The 19,974-nt window shown below is 45.9% G+C and overlaps 1 protein-coding gene across 4 annotated transcripts in view; it reads right to left on the reverse strand.

Moving 5' to 3' along the window:
• LOC127588757 (delta-sarcoglycan-like) overlaps positions 1 to 19,974 on the reverse strand; it is an 81,736-nt gene that overhangs the window by 35,622 nt on the left and 26,140 nt on the right. Inside the window, exon 1 of one of the 4 annotated variants that reach the window (XM_052047612.1) lies at positions 3,450 to 3,772. The exons of the other annotated variants lie outside the window; for them this stretch is intronic. Within the exon in view, the coding sequence (XP_051903572.1) occupies positions 3,450 to 3,452 (3 nt within the window). The 5' untranslated portion in view covers positions 3,453 to 3,772. Of the gene's footprint in view, positions 1 to 3,449; positions 3,773 to 19,974 lie in introns of those variants that run through there. 4 annotated transcript variants of the gene reach the window in all.

Here is a 19,974-nt window from a genome sequence, read left to right on the forward strand (position 1 = left end):
CCTGAGAGGCCCGCAGTGACTTGATGACAAACTTAAGTGTGACTCGCGCCGCGCCTTTCTGCAACGCGCGTGCACGCGGCCGCTTCAACGGTCGTCAGGCGACCGCCGACCGGCAAAGTGCAACCTTGAAATGACGACGCGAGGACCCAGCGGCGATATCGGCGAAGGTGGGGAAACTAAATCATAAATCAATGCCGTCATAAACGTAAAAAAAGCCGTTTCGGATTTTAATCAGGTGGAAAGCATCCCCCCCCCCATCCCAGATGCTTGATATCCAACTCAAAAGTCCATTTCCTAGTACTTTTTGTCCTTGCTAGTAAGACAATTGAGTCAACGAGTACGAGGACTAGATTTTCATCTTAAGGCAATACAACGGATGTCCGCGCACTACTAGGACAGAAAAACGTCATACTAGTACCGCGCTGTTGTTGGGGGTTGCCTCACCGTCATTTGAGTCGTAAAACGTGTTTCTTAAAACCCGCTTTGATTGAATCCTTGTGATCCGTGTCCGAGTACGCCCTTTGTCCTCACGAGTTGATCAACACGAGAAGGACTGTGTTTTACTCAGAATGTTTTTTTTTTTTTTTACCCCACCACTGGATGACGTTTCTGAGCACTAGTATGACAACTAATAGTCGAGTTATGAGTACAAAGAGGCATTTTGGCGATATTATTCGGCACCGCTAGTAGCTAGTAGAGGCTCCGCTTGTAGCGCAGCTAGCCTTCTAGCTGAGCTACTAGCTAGCACACTCGTGAAAGCACGGTTTGCAGTTAAACACAATAAACTAGCGTGCTCCGCTAATAGCGCAGCTAGCCTCCTAGCTAGCGAGTAGCCCAGGTGTTGTCTTGTTTTTTTTGGTTTCATATTTTAAATAAATTCTTTCAATGTTTATTTTATAAATGTGATGTGAATAACTTGGTGGATTTGGATGAATCTTCTGATTACTTCATGTTTCAGCTAGTAGCTCAGCTAGGAGGCTAGCTGCGCTACTAGCAAAGCACGCTAGTTTATTGGGTTTAACTGCAAACCGTGCTTCTACGAGTGTGCTCAAATCATTCTACTACTTGACCTACAAAGAGCACACGACGGCTTCCCAAGGAAGACCCCTTATAAGGACGCCCCTGAAATGTTAGGCTTGTAAAATAGAAGAAAAAAAAAGTTGACAGTGACTCGGGCTGGTGAGGGTGACGACGTTTGGCGGGAATGAAAAACACGACGGGGACGGAGGGAGCGCGAGGAGGCTGCACACAGGCTATTTAAGGGGGGGGGGGGGGACTCAAATGACAGCTGCCGAGTGGCTTAGTTGGGGGTATTCGTGGAAGAGCTGAGAGCACTTCTAAACAAAGATACTGAAGGTGGCTGGAGTCGATGGCGCATATTTTGGCGCTGAGGCTAATTGAGGATCGATTGGCAGTCACGCTCTTTCTTCGCTCGTAATCAATAATTGCCAAAGGCGATCCATCTGGAGCCGCCACAATGAAACAGGATAACGAGACTTTAGCGATAACAACTCTTGTTGGAACACTCTGGTCCCTTCCACGTCGGAAGCCGGCCGATGAAACGACATTAGTCCACAGACCCTCCGGTCCGCGATCGTCGTCGGCACAAAAGTCTCGATGAGCTTAATGGGCCTGTCCGCCGATATTCTCGTTATAATTACGCAGATAATGAGAGCGTGCCCAATCCCCCCGGGCATCAATTGGCAATTATTTGTTATTTTTCACAACTGCATTGAGTAAAAGTTGGAGCAGGCAACGAATGAGCTTTTATACGCACGCACAGACCATAAAAGTGTAACACTGAAGGCTAACAAAAGGACTCACAACACAAAAAAATAATAAGGGGAAAAGAACGTCGATAACAGAAGACGCTTGAAAATGCTACCAAGTACACAAAACACACCAAAAAAAATGACAAGCGAGCAAGATTCAAGCACATTTTTGCGCCGCTATTCAAAAACAACAAGAGTGTCGGAGGCTAGCGTGCGCCCACGGAAAATTGCATCAGATAATGATTACATTACAATGGTTACAATGATTTTCACATTCGTACCGCAAAAGGCGCAATTACGGGTGAGGCGAAAAAATTAATAGAGCAGCTTGAAAACACGTTAAAATACACTTTCTGGAGGTTTGGTCAGAAAGTGAAGAAAACTTTGGACCCCATCAAGATTCCAGACTTGAACTGGTCCCTCAAAAAAAGGCCTTGGAGCAAATATTGGCTTTGCTCGCTCGGCCACTCACTGGGCTCCCTGCAGCCGGCAGTCAGTAGCTTCACTCGGCACCGCTCAGCCTCGTCTAACTTATTTATAGCATCTACCCTTTCCTCAGAGGGAAGACGCGATTGAAACCAAATGTGTGGCCGGGAGCCACCCCGTCACCCCCCCCCCCCCCCTCTCCCAACTCTTTCTCGCATACACTAACACACGGCTGGAAAATGTGAGCTGTGGACTTCATTTCCTCACAAACTGCGGTCATGAGAATGGTTTCTCGCCTTTCGTCCTACGCCGAGTATGAGAAACACGGAATTGTGGGAGACAGCGATAGAAGTAAAGAGAGCCCGCGAAAACGAGTCAGGAGACGAAGAAAATCTGACCGCTGGTTTTCATTGGTTTCGGCTAAAATGGATGACAGATAATGCTCATAAATGTCGAGCCAAAAACAAATAAAAATGCAACCCAAAGAAAATCAGGATGAAAGCAATTACTAAGAACGGAACTCACGCCAATCAAAAAAAGAAGAAATAAGCAAAAATGAACGACTTGTACTACAAGAGGCGTTATGACGCACAAAAGTAGACTAGCAAACAAGCTAACCGTATCAGACCCAAATGAGCAGATAGAAAACGACAAAAGGAAACACAAAAGCAGACTAGCAAACAAGCTAACCATATCAAACCCAAATGAGCAGATAGAAAACGACAAAAGGACACACAAAAGCAGGCTAGCAAACAAGCTAACCGTATCAGACCCAAATGAGCAGATAGGAAACGACAAAAAGACACACAAAAATGACCAACGAGTTAAATTGAATTTGGTTTTCACAGGTTTCCGATGCCGACGGACAGCCTGGTGAACGGGCGAAATAATAAAAATGATGGAGGAAAAATGACTGCCAGGACTCACGGTAACAAAATAAGAAACAAGCTACATTAACGCTGCCATGCCAAAGGAGACGCAATTAGAGATGGTGGACAGTGTGCTGATTAAAAGCAAGCGGGCAAAAATAATAGACAGTAAACCATCGCAAAGAAAAGGACGTACAAGGTTCGAAGCGAGCTAAATGAGAGCAGCTTTGTATTGTTGCCCCAACAGAAGCAAACAGTAAGTCACCTTTGACCGTCTTGCAACTTTCTAGTTGCAATTTCGCAGCTAGGAAAGAGTTAAAGGGAATGCAGCTGGGCCCCCCTCCACGCCCACTGGACACTTCCCCAGCGAAGGCAAACTTACCATGATGTTTTCTGCGCTATTTTGCGTCCGTCCCTTTTTCCTTGTCGCAAGAATTTGCCGCTGTTCAAAAGAGGATGCGAGTGAAGTGGGCCCCCGGCTGAGCGACTGCACTTCTTTTTCACTTCCTGCTCAGCTTTTTCCAATCACGCACGATCCCCCGGCTTCGTTTCACTCTTTCCTGGACGCCCGTGACACCGACTGTCTGACTTTTTTTTTTTCCCCCTCTCCTCCTTTTCCCTGTTGCTGTGCTGAGTGAAGTTTTTTTCAGGCTGCCCTCTGACTTGTCTGCCTGATTTAGAAGCCACATGTGCTGCGAAGTTTAAAGGGGCAGAGCTTACTTGTCATGTGTCGTCACGGTCCAACCCCCCACCCCCCCACCCCAACTTTTTTGGCGGTATTAAGTTTGCTTGTTTTCACACTAGTCAATTTTGAAATTGTGCAGTTACATGGCAGGAGCTGTGCAATATTCGATTCTGGCGGCGTGATAATCGTACAAGTATGGCGATGTCACGGTATTACAGTGTAAAAATGACATTTTTTTGAACTATCTGCCTAACTAAAAACTGGATATATATATATATATATATATATATATATATATATATATAATATATATATATATAAATTTTAATATTTCACCCCTCGGGGTGAGCTATTTTTAGAACGTGTTGTCCTTGGGGCTAACTAATACCCGCTGGCATGACTATTCATTCATTCATTCATCTTCCGAGCCGCTTGATCCTCACTAGGGTCGCGGGGGGTGCTGGAGCCTATCCCAGCTGTCTTCGGGCAGTAGGCGGGGGACACCCTGAATCGGTTGCCAGCCAATCGCGGGGCACACAGAAACGAACAACCATTCGCACTCACACTCACACCTAGGGACAATTTCGAGTGTTCAATCAGCCTGCCATGCATATTTTTGGAATGTGGGAGGAAACCGGAGCACCCGGAGAAAACCCACGCAGGCCCGGGGAGAACATTCAAACTCCACACAGGGAGGCCGGAGCTGGAATCGAACCCGGTACCTCTGCACTGTGAAGCCCACGTGCTAACCACTGGACTACCGGGCCGCCCTGGCATGACTATTATTATTATTTTGAAGGACAACGCATATGAACAAAGCAAAAAAAATGGCATCTGTGTTTGAACAGTGTCTCTACTGTCTTGCACCCGCCCTTCTCCTCAATGTGTAACTGCTCGCCCCTCCCTTCTCCAGTCACCAAAAAGAGAAAAAAAAAAGTGTGTGATTGTTTTGTTTTCTTTTAAACGGCGTTTAAAGTCATTTTTTATCGGCGGGCACTTTGTATTTCCGACTTCCCTCAGAGGGCCGTTATGACGGTGAAACCAAATAGATTATTATGCAGGTTATACTCAACAAATTGAAGAAAAGAAAATGGCGAGCTTTGAGATCAGAAGTCGAGAATAACATTTTGTTCAATTTGGTGCCGATTTTTGGCAAGGATTACGGAAGTTGACGCACATGCTTTGTTTTTGCGGGCCACATAAACGCTGCGGCAAGCCGCACAGGAATATCCGACCGAACGGGAGTGCAAAGACGGGGCAAAAGCTAGCTTCAGCGATGCTACTGGATTAAAGTGAGCTGGTGTGAATCGAAACCACTATCAAATAATAAACAAAGCAGAGTGTCCACCCCCCACCCCCCCTCCTCCCTGCCCCGGAAAGTAACCATTTAAAAGGATCATCTGATTTGCATTAGAATGGCACCACAACAGCAAAGTGCATTTTGTTTGCGGCGCGCAGCGAGTCAAGCAGTTCGAGAGGCTGCGATTTTAGAGAATGCAAATTCCCGACAGCGCGCCAGAACAAAGCTTCTCCTTCTCCCGTCTCCTTGGAGCTCCCACCCTCCGTGATCCCCATTTGATTCGCCAGACAGACGCTGCCCGTTCGGGTTTTGGGTGGGCGGGGCTTTGATGCTGCAGCCAGCGCGCTGGCTCGCGGTGCTTTTTTTTTTGTTGGATAAACAAGAAGGAAATTGGAGGCTGATTTTACGAGTAATTGGCGTTAACTGCAGTCGGCGTCCTCGATGAGCTTCCCTCGTGCCGTCATTGTTGTCCGCTGACCCATTTGGCTTTGGAAGATGCCTCGTAAATGCACCCGCAACAGCACTAATCGACATATTATGCTGGGGGTATTTTTTGGGGTGGGGGTGGGGGGGGGGTTGTCTCCATTTAAAACAGTTCCCAGGTGTTTTACCAATATTGTGGTACCCTGGTATTGTAAGCTTCATTTGTTGTAACACAGTTTTCTCCGCCTTGAAATGCTTTTAATATGTTCTCAACCCCCCCCGCCCCCCCCCCCGCAAAAAAAAATGTTTACGCTGTTAAAAGAGAATTATGGAATGAAGTGCAATCAAGCCAAAGGTTTCTCTCACACACACACACACACACACACACACACACACACCATGAATTCATGCATCGATGCCTTTAAGGGGCGTGGCCTATCGCCTATCCAAAGCCAACTATTTGGAAAGGAGCCATGAAAAAGTCCATTTTCCACAATTTGGCCGAGTCATTGACATCCATGCCATGTTTGGGTTTCCATTCCATTATTTTCAACCATAAGCCGTGACAAAAATGCAATGCGGGGTGTGGGTTGTTTAGTGCGGGGGTGCGCAGGAGAAGAAAAAAATAAAAACAACAACAACACAATAGCAATCATTGTTCAGGAGCCGAAAGGGGTCTGGCCAAGGCCTGAATCGCAAGTGGGCAGCAGAGCAAGGGAATGTGCTCGCTGTTCCCTGGACTGCATGTCAAGCGTGAGCGACCATATTAGCTACACGGGCTAATCGCATCTGTTACACAAGCTGAGGGGTGTAACGGTGACGCAATGTGTGTTTGTCTGCGCATTGTTTTGTTTTGGTTTTTTTTTTTCTTGCAGTGTTGATGATTTTGATAATTGCAGCGTGATCGTGGTGGTATTATGGTGGATTAAGTCGGAGAAGCTCCCCCCCCCCGCCCGGAAGGTCCAGGTAGCAAAAGCACTTGCCGCCGATATCAAAAGGAAGGGCCCAAATTAGCAATTATGTTTTGTTGCCACGCTCCCACACCGCCACCCCCCCCACCCGCGGGGTCACCCAGTCGCCACACCGCACCTCGTCTTTATTATGTGGCGTTCACATCATGGCCGAGTGCACTCGCTGTACTCGGGCGAGTTACGCGGAGTGACACTCATTTTGCTTCTCCATCACTCATCTGTCAGCGCTCGGCGTCCCTGCGGGCGCGTCTTCCGCACGCGTCGCCGCCGCTGGACAAAATACACAACAAGTGTGCTGAACGCTGTTGTCGCCGACAATATTATTGGATTCCACAGATAGCCCCCCCCCCCCCGCCGCCCCCGCACCTTTCAAAAATGCTATGTTTTGAGCCAATTAAGAACTCACACAGTTCTGCTGCTGGGGTTGCCGCTGGTGGCGACCGTGGTGGTGGTGGTGGTGGGGGGGGGGGGGGGGGGGGGGCAGGGGGGTGTTTATAGCCAAAAACAGCTTGATATGAAGGGTGGCACATAAGTCATCATGAATAAATACAGCTGCCTATTAGATCCAAACTGTACTCCAATTTTTTTTTGCTTTGTTTTGTTTTTTGTTGTGCGCGAGTGCCGTTTCCGCCCAGATGCACGCCTGTTTCTTCTGACAGCTTCCAAGCAGCCCCCCCCCCCTTTATTTTGGAAAAAAAAAAAACATAGCATAGAGTGCTCACTCATTCTATCAGCCCAGCTCGTTTGTGACGTTTAGGTCCCTGTCGATTACATTACTGTATTTGGGATTTGATATCAGCACAGGTTTTGAGTAGATGACAAAGATTAGGCGGCGCATTTCGGCTTGTCACATCGATCATGAGGGAGAGCATTGGCAACACGTTGAAAAAGATTGAGGCACCCAACGGTCAAACGCAGTCTGGTTAAAAAGGCGGAGGCTGGCCTGTTGAGTGTCAAGCGAATCAACGAATGAGAGTGTAGCTGGCTGTTGTTAGCTCAAGTTAGCAAGTCTTTGCGTGGAGTCCCAGAATGTCATTATTAGAAATTGCAAAAAAATCTCTTGCCAAGGGACGACTGTATACAAAATCACGACGTTGGGAATTTGAAGTCTTCCTAGCAACAAGAAGCTGCGACCAAGAAAAGCCTTCTGCTGCCGTTTGCCCTCTCGGATGCGCTTGTGATGAGTCACATTGTCCTTCCTGCCGCACGTGCAAAGTCAGCACAAATTGGCCGTAATTAATCAGAACGAGGTTCATTCCTGGGAAGGGGGCATGTCGACACATCAGGTTCGCTTGCGAGACTCGAGGCTGCCGTGGAGTCAAAGCCATCATTAAAAATTTATGACGGGAGAACGCAGCCCGCCGGGGGACTCGTTTGGAACTAGCAACGTTTGGTGACACCAAATATTCAACATCCTCTAAGTACCCGATGAGCGTCTCATTCGCCGGGAAAGTCATGATGACCAAACGCAACATCTGCGCTCCAAAGGAGTTTGACCGACAACATTAGCCAAGATCACACAGATTTTCGATAACCGCTTGGTCCTCATTTAGCATCCACGGAGTCCACCCCCGGTGGACTTTTTGGCGAGAGTAGTGCGAGAAAGAGCGTTCGTTCCGAAAATCAAGTCTCAAAGTCTTTTGTTTTGGTCGAGTCACGTCATCAGAACGACAACTTGATTGACCGCCTCCGTTTGCACCCCGACTCGCGACCTCACACTATTCACATGCCCAGAACGGCAAAGTGCCAATTGTCCTGGATGCCTCAAGAGCGGAGACGGCTTCAAATTAAAAGCGACAAGGTGCGCATAGAAACAAGCCCCGCAGGTTAATGATAACTGTGCCGCCCCCTCTGCCGCCATCTGCCACGGGGTGTAATGGCAGCCCACCACCCTCCCTGAGAGGCCCACGAGATCATGTGGCGACCGGGTAGCCGAGACGACGGAAACATGGAGAGAATGCTGATGAGAAGCCAGAAGTGCGTTGAGCGGCTTTGCCGTTAATTATCAGCTAAGCGCGGCGGCGACACTAACGAGGGCCGAGGAGGTTGCACAGTATGATGGGTGGCCGCATTATACGGGTTTTAACGAGGGATGCGGCGGAGGTGAACAATCCCCTCAAAAAAAAACAGAATGACTTCTGGAAAAATTACTAGCATCTCAATTAGGCTGGAATACTTTTACCGGTACCGTTAGAAGGATGCTTATAACAACCGGAGCACTGATGCTAATTCCTGTTAGCTTGTTTTTTTTTTTGGTATTTCACTTTGTATGTTAGGAATAAGATGGCAGACTCTCATTTGGACTTTCAAGGCAATTCACAGCAAAGACATTCAAGCAGATACACAAAAGTGCTGCGTCTGTCCTTGATCGCTCGATTGCGATTTGTTCTGACTCGCAGTGGTGGGTTATATCCAATGAGCAATTGACTGCGCAAGGCGGTTTTGTTTTGTTTTGTAGCAAACGCATTCAACTCTTTCCTTGAGCTGGCGCTCATTGCGACAGGAGTCTCAAACATCAGTCTGTGCGGCTGCTGAATTGCCGTCTTCCGTCACAGTCTGGTTAAGTGCCGCCGCGAAAAAGGGACAGAATACGACTGCAACGGGCAGTTAGGAGTGCTCAAAAAAGATCCTTGGTACCCGCCGAACCGCTCTCGGGAACTTGGGACGCTGCATGAACCAAGACAAAGTTCTCTAGGACCCTCCGCATCCTGGTCACCACTTCTTCCAACTTCGTTCCTCCAGTAGACAGCTATCGAACTCTGCGTACCAAAACCAGCACACATTCCAATAGTTCCTTCCCTTTTGTTATCAATTCCTTACACAGTTGACTCGAAATTCCATCGTGGCACCAGTATGCGGCAATGACATTTCGCAGAATACCTCAACCTAAACTGTTGCTTCGTTTGATCTGTTTTTACATTTTCTTCTCCGAGTAGAGCCTTATAGTCCCTGCGCTTTTCTCTCAGGACCCACAATGCAATCTGTCCGAAGCACTTCAATGGAACTGCCTCTTCCCATCCCGCCGCGTCTCCATCACCGCGCTCCAACGGAGGACGGCGTCGACCACGGCGGCGACGCGCCGCTCTACATTTTAGTTCCGCCGGGGAGTTTAGCCAGCGAGACGGATGATGAATAGCAGTCGACAAAGTTAGTCAATGAAACAGAGCGAGAGTGCTGACATTAAACAACTCCCGCCCAAATTAGATTTACATGCAGGCTACTGTCCCGCATCGCTACCGATAAAGTCCCGACAGGCGATTGCAAAGAAAATAACATTACAGGTCGGATCCTCTGAGATGGGGGGACAAGTGAAAAAATGGCATTCAAGTTACAAGAAAGTATTCGTTTAAAGCAAAAAGTCAAAAGATTATGATAAGCCATCATGTTGGAAACGTAACAAGAGATAAAATTTGTAATCAGAGAGACACAATTGATTGTGCTAAACCTGTTACCCCCACGACCCGACCCCAGATAAGCGGTAGAAAAATGAATTTGATGACTAAATGACAAAACCAGTCAAACTTTAATGAGGGGGAAAAAGTAGTCATTGTATGAGGGGTAAAAAGAAACCAAAATACATGCTTCCTCCTCCTCCGCACGCTCGTAACCAAGCGCAAACTCCTTCCAGATGCTGAAAGTAATCGTATTAGACTCGATGAATATTTCATACGCTTTAATGTTTGATGTAACATAAAAAGCCGTGTAACCCAATTGAACTCATTTGCATCGCTTGCCCCCATCGAGACTTCATTGCTAATATTCAACGCTGAATAAACGCGCAATCATAGAGAGTCATGGCTTCACATTCTAATGTGACTATTGATTAGCACGGGCCAATTGCTAAATGAAGCACTATACTAGATGACTGGATGGATGGCTATTGCCGCATGCCGCTATGTGCTAACTTCAGTCACGTGATCCCCCACACTAATACAAATGGAGGCACTCAACCGCGGACATCAAACGGGGCCCCTTAAGTCTCATCGGAGAGAAATTCAACTGCTGGACTCATTTGTGTGGTTTAACATGTTTGAATTTGGCCCGGCGGGGAGACGGCACGCTCCAGTGCTTCATATGCTCGCCGTCATGGTGATGACGCATCACTGAAAAAAAAATAATAAAACAATACAAATTCCTAGAAAGCTGCCAGCCAGTCTGGAATCACGGGGCAGAGTTGTATAAAGTATTATTTTGATGACCATTTCAGAAATATCAGGCACATGACAAAAGACTGACTCAGCAGATTTGGGGCACTCGCTTAGCGGCTAGCTGCTAGCCACTAGCGAGCGCAAGAGACGTCGTCTTCTACAATGTCAGATTATGACATTGATTAGCCTGAATGTCATGCTAGCAAAAGAGTTGATTTAAAGAATGTCAAACCACAAAAATTTGACGATTGACTCGACTGTATTTGTCTGGAAGGCCTTCAGAAGTCACTTTTCCATCATATTTCCCTACTAGCCACTAGCGAGCGCAAGAGACGTCGTCTTCTACAATGACATGACATTGATTAGCCTGAATGTCACGCTAGCAAAAGAGTTGATTTAAAGAATGCCAAACCACAAAAAATTGACGATTGACTCGACTGTATTTGTCTGGAAGGCCTTCAGAAGTCACTTTTCCATCGTATTTCCCTACTAGGGTTAGCGATGCTACAAGGATTTCATATTTCTGAGCGAATAGAATAACGCGGCGTTGAGGCAAGCTAACACATGGACCTCGAAGCGCAAGGGTTTGAGTCCGACACGTCGACACCTTTTGAACAGTCGCGCCGCTCAAGATCCCGACGAGGGCAGACACAGAAAAGGCTTCCCTTTGAGTGTTTTCTCCATTGATCCGCAACGGCGCCGACGAGCGAGGTGAGGAGGAAGCCACGCATGCAACAAGAGCCGATATCACAGCCGGGGAGAGCTTGTATCCACGCGTCGCGGGAAGCGCATGTCAAAGATGTCTTAGGAGGCCAATGAATCATTTATGAGTAAGCAAAGAGACACTGAGCGCAAGAGACGCAAAAACAAGGCGACGTTTACAGCGTGAACAAGTAGCGAAAAGAACGCTAGTGTGCTTTTCTTATTGCTAATTTGATCTCTTATGTGATTTTTTTTGTTTGTTTTTACTTTCGAAAGAGTGATGGAACCCAAAACGAAAAAAACCCCGCGTACATTGGAAGAAAAACAAAATTTGAAAAAAAAAAAGATATTTTAGGGGAGGGGCTTCATCGAATCGAGCCGTAGTCTGATCGAAACGTAGTGCTTTGCCGCCATCGACTGACATCTCTGTGTCAAGGGCTGCCGCGGACGCGAGTCGAGTAGGTTCATTCTGACAAGAGTCGGGCTTTGCTTCCATTTTGGGTATCGTTTATTCGTCTCCAGCCATTAATTAAGGGAAATACGCTCATTAATTGATGAGAATTTGCACATCACTGGCTCGTTGTCGAAAGAAGTCATTCACGCAGACTGACAAACAGGGCGACCTGAGCATATAGGCAGCCCTCGGATCAGGGTTGGCCCGTCGGTAATGATGATGATGTAGCCTGCGGGCGAGCAAACGCCTTATAAATAATGCAGACCATCCATAAGCATAATCCATAATAATAATAATAATAATAATACATTTTATTTGTGGGCGCCTTTCTAGAAACTCAAGGACACCTTACAACAAGCAGTTAAAATCACGAGTACAATGTTAAAAAACTACATCAAATAAGATAAGAAAAAATACAACAAAATAAATAAATAAAACAATGGCTTTATGGTCTGAGTGAATAGGCTTGTCGAAACAGATGTGTTTTGAGGCGGGATTTGAAATGTGTTAATGAGGCTGTATTACGAAGGTCAGCGGGGAGTGAGTTCCATAGCTGGGGAGCAGAGCGACTGAAGGCTCTATTTCCCATGGTGACGAGGCGAGCAGGGGGGACAGAGAGGAGGACAGAGGAGGAGGAACGAAGAGAGCGGACAGGCGTAGGAATATGGATGAGGTCAGATAGGTATGGAGGGGCTAGGTCATGAATGGATTTGAATGTGAGTAGCAGGATTTTATATTGAATGCGGTGTAAAATGGGAAGCCAGTGGAGATGTTGGAGGACAGGTGTAATATGGTTTATGTATGGCGTGAGTGTGATAATGCGGGCGGCTGAATTTTGGACCAGCTGAAGCTTATGGAGGGTTTTTTGAGGGAGACCAAACAGAAGGGAATTACAGTAATCGAGTCGCGAGGTGACGAGGGTGTGTACAAGTATAGCAGTGGACTGAGGAGTGAGAGAAGAGCGGAGCCGGTGGATGTTTCGAAGATGATAATATGCAGAACGAGTGATGTGGTTGATATGTGAGGTGAAGGAGAGGGTGCTATCAAGGATGACACCCAGACTCTTGACCTGAGGGGAGGGGGAGATGGAAGAGCTTTCGAAGGGAATGGAGAAGTTGTTTATTTTGTTTAGATTGGATTTAGTGCCTATAAGGAGGAATTCAGTTTTATTGCTATTCAGTTTGAGGAAATTTGAGGTGAACCAAGATTTTAATTCCTGCAGGCAGTTGGTTAGGGAGGATGGTGGAAGTACGGTATTAGGTTTGGTAGAGATGTAGAGCTGGGTGTCATCCGCGTAGCAATGAAAATGAATGTGATGTTTCCTGAAGATATTACCCACGGGAAGAAGATAGATTAGAAATAGCAATGGGCCAAGGACAGAACCCTGAGGAACACCTGAAGTGAGGGGAAAGGGGTGAGATCTAAAACGTTTGAGCTGGATAAACTGGGTGCGGTCAGAAAGATAGGAGCGGAACCAGGAGAGGGGGATGCTGGTGATGCCAATGGAGGAGAGTCTGTCGAGGAGGATGGAGTGAGAGATGGTGTCAAAGGCTGCACTGAGGTCAAGCAGGAGGAGGATGGCGAGTGAACCGGAGTCAGCAGAGAGAAGAAGGTCATTGCATATTTTGAGGAGGGCAGTTTCGGTACTATGGAGGGGACGGAAGCCAGATTGAAATTGTTCGTATAGCTTATTGGAGGAAAGATGGGTGTGAAGTTGAGCAGCTACTGTTTTCTCTAGAAGTTTGGAGATGAACGGAAGGTTTGATATGGGACGAAAGTTGTTCAAGTCGCAGGGATCAGAGCCAGGTTTCTTCAGTATGGGAGTGACAGCAGCAGTTTTGAGATGAGATGGTACAATGCCAGTAGAGAGGGAAGTTTGAATAATGTTAGTGATGAGAGGGGAGAGGGCCGGGATAGAAGCTTTGACTAAAACAGTAGGGAGAGGGTCAAGCTGACAAGTAGAGGATTTGGACTTCTGGATTAAGATGGAGATTTGGTGGACAGATGGGGATGTGAATGCAGAGAATAGGTGGGTAGGAACCGGGGAGAATGGAGAAGGAGGGTTAGGAGCAGCTGAAGGGGTGAGTTGCTGGTGGATAAGTTGGATTTTGGATGTAAAAAATGAGGCCAGAGTATTACAAAAATCAGTGGAATAGAGATGTGAGGGAAGAGTGTCAGCAGGTTTAGTGAGTTTAGAAATGAGTGAAAAGAGTGATCTGGGGTTGCCTTCATTGGAACTGATTAATCCAGAGTAGAAGATTGATTTGGCTTTGGATATTGAGTCCTTGTAATGGAGAAAGTGGGTAGTGTACATTTCTTTATGAATGGCGAGTCCAGTTTTTCTATATAATCTTTCAAGTTGACGGCCTTTTGATTTAAGTTGTCTGAGGGTAGGGGTAAACCAGGGTGCTGTTTGGTTGAAGGAGACAGTTCGGGTTTTGAGTGGGGCCAGGATATTGAGAATGTTATGGAGATTTGTATTGTAGTGTGTCAAAAACTCATCTGTTGTAGAAAGACAATCAGTACTGGGGAGGTTGTTGATAAGTGATTCTAAATTGTCCGGGTTAATGTCCTTGATTTTACGGAAATGTATAATGCGTTGTGGGTTGGATTTGAAAAATGACAGGTTAACATTGAATGAAAGCAATAGATGATCTGTGTATGGGAGGAGATCGGTTTTACAGTTTGTTGGTGATAATCCAATACAGCAGATCAAGTCCAGAATATGTCCTTTACTGTGTGTGGGAAAGTTGACATACTGTTGAAAACCAAAACTGTCCAGACAGGAGGTAAAGTCTTTGGTAAGTGAGTCATTGATATTGTCCATGTGTATATTAAAATCTCCTAAGAGAATCACATTTGGTGATAGTGTATACAGATGAGTGAGGAGTGTAGTAATGTCAGTGATAAAATTCTTGTTTGGTTTTGGTGGACGGTAAATAGTGGCAATCAGTGTGGGAGTTGATCCAGAGAGCTGTATAACAGTCGCTTCAAAAGATAAAAAAGCAGGCACATTTACAGGTGCAAATTTCCAATCCTCGCGCAGAATCATCGCGAGGCCGCCTCCCCTCCCAGTCGTGCGCGGCACAGCGTGATAAACAAAGCCCGGTGGAGTAGCTTCATTAAGAGTACCATAATCATCTGGCTGCTGCCAGGTCTCAGTCAGACACAGAATGTCAAACTCACGGTCTGTCAGGAGGTCGTGGACGAACTGGCCCTTGCTCGTAAGGGAGCGGATGTTCAGTAGGCCAACGTTGACAGGAGTGCAGCTGCGAGCGACCGCGATGCTATCCGACCTCGGGACGCGTGTCAACACAGAGGAGGTATGCATTCATAAGCATAAGCATTCATTAGCGCTACATGCTACATAAAGCATGAGGTTAGGAACGGTTTGGGGGGAGGACTTTTTTTTTCTGCTCGCAGTGCACAAAAACAGGCTCATAAAAAGGCTTTGAGATGAGGGACGCACGGTGACAGATAACACAATGAGAGACAGGGGCATATTCTTTATCCTCTGCAGAGAATGACAAATGATCACCACTTACGTTTGTGTTTTACAACAATATTAGATTTTTTAAAATGCACCAGTCTTGGTATTGGCGAGTTCTCAAATATGGATACTCAGTTTGAATGTTTTTATTTTTGCCCCCACATTTAATGTCAATGTTCCCGCTCCGTAACAGTACTTACCGTTAAAAATTTAATAAACGTCATAAGCCAAGTCCCGATGGTTCGGCGAGATGACCGATGATGAACGGAGTTATCGAGCGGGCTCATTGAACCAAGCCGTCGCGCATCTTCACACAGTTCGGGACAAATAGAGACACAGAATGTCTGCGAAACAATTTATGGACGCATCTCCAGTGACCTCATTACCGATTTCACACAAACACACAAGCCCGCGATATGTTGATTCGTTTCATAATTCAACACGTGGGGGTCTCCCTTCGCTCGGCGAGCAGCTGGTCTGGAATGCACAAGCGCGCGTCGTGGCGGCGCGTTTGCAATGAAGCGAGTACATCGGGAAACCCAGCTGGATATCGGCCTGCGTTCAACAATATTTATCTAAATCTACCGTTTTACCACTTTTAAAACGGCAAACACCGGGCGTTGCTTCTAAGATGAAGAGAACAAGAATAAATATTATATAATAATATTATATTATATAATATAATAATATTATATAAACATAATACACACATATATATAATATAATATATACATATAATATTCGTGTATATAATATTTATAATATTATATACACGAATATTATATTCGTGTATATAATATTTTTTTTCTCAGACTACGCTGGCAAGAAAAGTTCTTCCCCACTTCCATTGAGCAAAGCGCTTTTGATTGAGAGGTCAAAAAAAATTTTTTTTTTAAAAACGACAGTGTTGTGTGAAATAATCAGATGTAATATGAAGCAGGCTACGTAAGTTGCTAAGGGGGAAAAAAAACACTTGACCCCTGACCCTCTGAGCACTTTTCAGTTTTCACTTCGTGCTTCGCATGTTCAAGTTTCTGTTACTTCACATTTTTTCCGTGATGTCCCCGCTGGCTTTTTCCCGCGAGGAAAATTTCTAACACAAAGCTGGACCGAATACATCACGTTTTGCTGGAGAAACGTTGATCCTTCATTTCTCTTGCCACCTTTGATTCTTCTTGTAAAACGTTACGTCAGGAGCCTTTGCTTGGATGATTGGCCACAAAAAAAAAAAAAAAAAGAAAAAGTGCGAGGGGCAGCAGCTTCCTGAAAAGATCACCAAATTTTCCGCTTCAAGCCTTTATCAAAAGAAGCGCCACCTCATCTACAATCGGAACAATGGCGAGCGCGCGGCCCCTTTAAGGAGAAGGTCACGATGCTAAATGACGTGCCGCCGGTGGGAAACAGGTGGCGCTTGGGCCTCACTTTGGCGTAGCTATTAATTAGTCCCAGCGTGGTGTTGCGTACGGATCCATTATCCTAAGGCCTCAAAGAGCGCTCTTCAGGCGGCCATTGTTGTGCGGGAAAGGACAAGGGGGGGGGGGGGGGGGGGGGAGCGCATCACAATGCGCCTTTCGACCGCTCGTCGCGGTCCTATTTTTAACGTGTGGGAGATGGTCAAAGGATGGCGAGCGACTCTGGGTTCTCTTCTCGCATCAACTGCCATCCTTTCCCGGCAGAGACTCGATTTTTCTCTTCACTGTCACGCTGTCAGAAATGAAGAAGTAAATAAACAAAGAAATTGTGGCGATAGAGTGAAACCGATCGCAGTTTCTGACACTTGCCAAACTTTCACAAAACGTTGGTGTTTTTGTTTTGGCGAGTGCCAAAATAAAAATGGCGGATGTTCTTTATCATCTGCGATGAACCAATGTTATTACTAAGGGCTGTGTGTACACCAAAAGCAGCAGGAAAATGTCCATTCAAAGCAACAACAAAAAAAAAGGGGTGGGTGGGGCAACTCTTTTTTTTTTTTTTTTTACGAGAATGCAACAAATTATTCATTGTCTGAATCACTTATTAATGAATGTGTTTTTAATTTGTACTTCACGGTAAAAATCTCATTAACATTTGGGCCAGGAAAAACCCCCGAGTCGACGGCGGAAATCGCATTGGGATACTTTGGAGAGTTTCGTCTTCAATTGTTAAAAACGGCGCCTTTGAGGAGATTTAGGACGCGGCAAAACTTTTGCATCTTTCCCGTCCCGCGCCGCATTGGCATCAATATTTACCAAAAGCTTTCTTGAAACAATGCAGTCGGTAAAAGTTGCTTCCTCTCCGCTTCCGTCGAGCGAGGCTCTTTTGTCGGAATGCTTTTAGATAGAAGCCGATAAAATATGAAGTGGCTGCTCGGGGGAAAAAGGGAAAATATACACACACACACAAAAAGAGCCGACTGGCAGAAACACGGACGCCGTGGGGCACGTGCGCTCGCGTGCCGCGGCAACGTCGCCCGCCCGCGAGACACGGCAAGTAAATATTAAATCCGGGAGAGATGTGTCAATATTTATGTCCCAGAGAGGGGGAATCGTGCAAGTTTGCGAGGGAAAAGGTATGAGTTCCTTCATTGGGAAATGCATTTCAGGCAGAAAGGAGGATTTTATATCCATTCCCACACGGATAGCTGTTCCGAGGCGGAGCCTCCACTTCTTCTCACCAAATTATCAGCTGAGAGCGGCTGCGATAAAACGGGAACCGAATGAGAAGGAGCACGACAGAAAGGGTGTTATGGATAATTCAAGACGTGATTCATCAACTTCCACACCATTGACAGAATTTTTAACGATGACATCGTCCCTTCTGCTCTGAGGAACACGCATGTCCATTTTTAAAAAACGGATTAAAAAAAAAAAAGCAGACACCGAAGTAACGGACAAAAATTGCCAAATGTGTTCGGGTTTTTTTTTAAGGGAGAGTCACCGTTTCTTTGACTGCATCTCATCTGTGACAATCAATGAGAGACTTATTGTTTTGTTTTTTGGTGACAAAACTAGTGGCTACAACTTCCGTGCGGAAGGAAGAACGCACCTGTAAGATGCCAAAAGTATTTTCACAGGCAGTCAGTCAGTCAGTGACGGCGAGTCAAACGCACCGAAACTAGCGCTAAACCGAGAGACGTCGAAACGTTTTCAACAAGCTAACAAGCAATTCGATAAGCTAGCGGTCAACATGTGCTAAGCCGTTAAACAGATTGGAAGAAGTTAAAAATGGAAAATACTGAGCACAAAATGAAAGTCGTTTTTTTTGGTGAATAATAGGATAAAGCCCCCCCCCCCCCCGCATTAAAAAAAAATTGGAACTTGTTTGATCTGCTTTGGCGGGCCACCTCAATGATGTGGCGGGCCGGATCTGGCCCCCAGGCCTTGGTTTGACACCTGTGTTCTAGAGCCTCACAGCATACGCTTAAAAAAATAAAATTAAAAAAAGCAAGAAACACCGTTGCAGCATCCGGCAGCTGCCAAAACTTGTTTCCAGTCTAATCCGATTTTTTTTTTTTTTACAGCATGTACACCATAAAAGCGAGCCTGAAACATCCAAGCGTACAAATCTAGCAGGCCTGACAGATTTTGATATTGCGCCTTCTGGTTTGATTTCATAAATTATTTTTTGGGGGGGGTGGGTTGCCAGGGGAAACACCTGAGGAATCCCCTGTTAGTGCCGTGGTGGGATGACAACACGTCGCAGTGTGCCGCGCCGTGGGGTCCATTCAACGGAGAAGCTGTTTCCTGCTCGCTTACAAGGCGGCAACTAATTACTCCGATGATGTCGAATTGGCCGGCGGCTCGGATGCATGAAACACGCGAGGCGCGACGCGGCGCTTCTATCGCTGCGATAGTCACTCTCGGGTACTTCAAACTATCGTGCCGGAGTGAACTTCATGCCCCTAATGGTGCAGTAATGGATGTAATTGCGGCGGTTTTATCTCTGCGGGCATTCTGAAAATTGAAAAAAATGAATGGCTCAGAGTGCCGAGTAACCGCTGTGTTTGTCCCGCTGGCAAAGTGGGGAAAAAATGGCTCCAAATGACAGAAAAATGGTTAAACGCACCAAGGGGCAGTCAAAGAGAGCAGAAAATAAATGTATAGTGGGCTTGGAGAAAGGGCATCTGAGTATTTTTACATCTTGGGAGGGGGGGGGGGGCAGCATGAAATCAAGGTTGGAAGGGTAAAAGTGCTGAATAAATGCCATTCATTTGGTTCCTTTTCACTGCCCTAATTGAAGGAGGATAAAAATAATTTCAAAAAGTATTCAATTGAATTACCCAAAAAGGTTTTGATGGTATTAAATAACTTGGGTACTGTACTCCAGTGAAAGCAAGCAAAAGTGATCATTCATTTTGGTACCCTTGTGTATTGTTTGCTCTTAATGGAAAAAAACAACAACAAAAAAAGAGTCCTCATCACAAATTGCTTGCTTTTTTTTTTCTTTAAACTCTGAAAGCGCTAATCTTTTGCTAGCGCACCACTGTAGTTGATTTTTTTTCTTTAAACTCTGAAAGCGCTAATCTTTTGCTAGCGCACCACTGTAGTTGATATTTTTTTTTCTTTAAACTCTGAAAGCGCTAATCTTTTGCTAGCGCACCACTGTAGTTGATTTTTTTTTTCTTTGAACTCTGAAAGCGCTAATCTTTTGCTAGCGCACCACTGTAGTTGATTTTTTTTTCTTTGAACTCTGAAAGCGCTAATCTTTTGCTAGCGCACCACTGTAGTTGATAATTTTTTTTCTTTAAACTCTGAA

The sequence above is a fragment of the Hippocampus zosterae genome, chromosome 16, assembly GCF_025434085.1.
Source record: "Hippocampus zosterae strain Florida chromosome 16, ASM2543408v3, whole genome shotgun sequence".
Classification (NCBI taxonomy): Eukaryota; Metazoa; Chordata; class Actinopteri; order Syngnathiformes; family Syngnathidae; genus Hippocampus; species Hippocampus zosterae.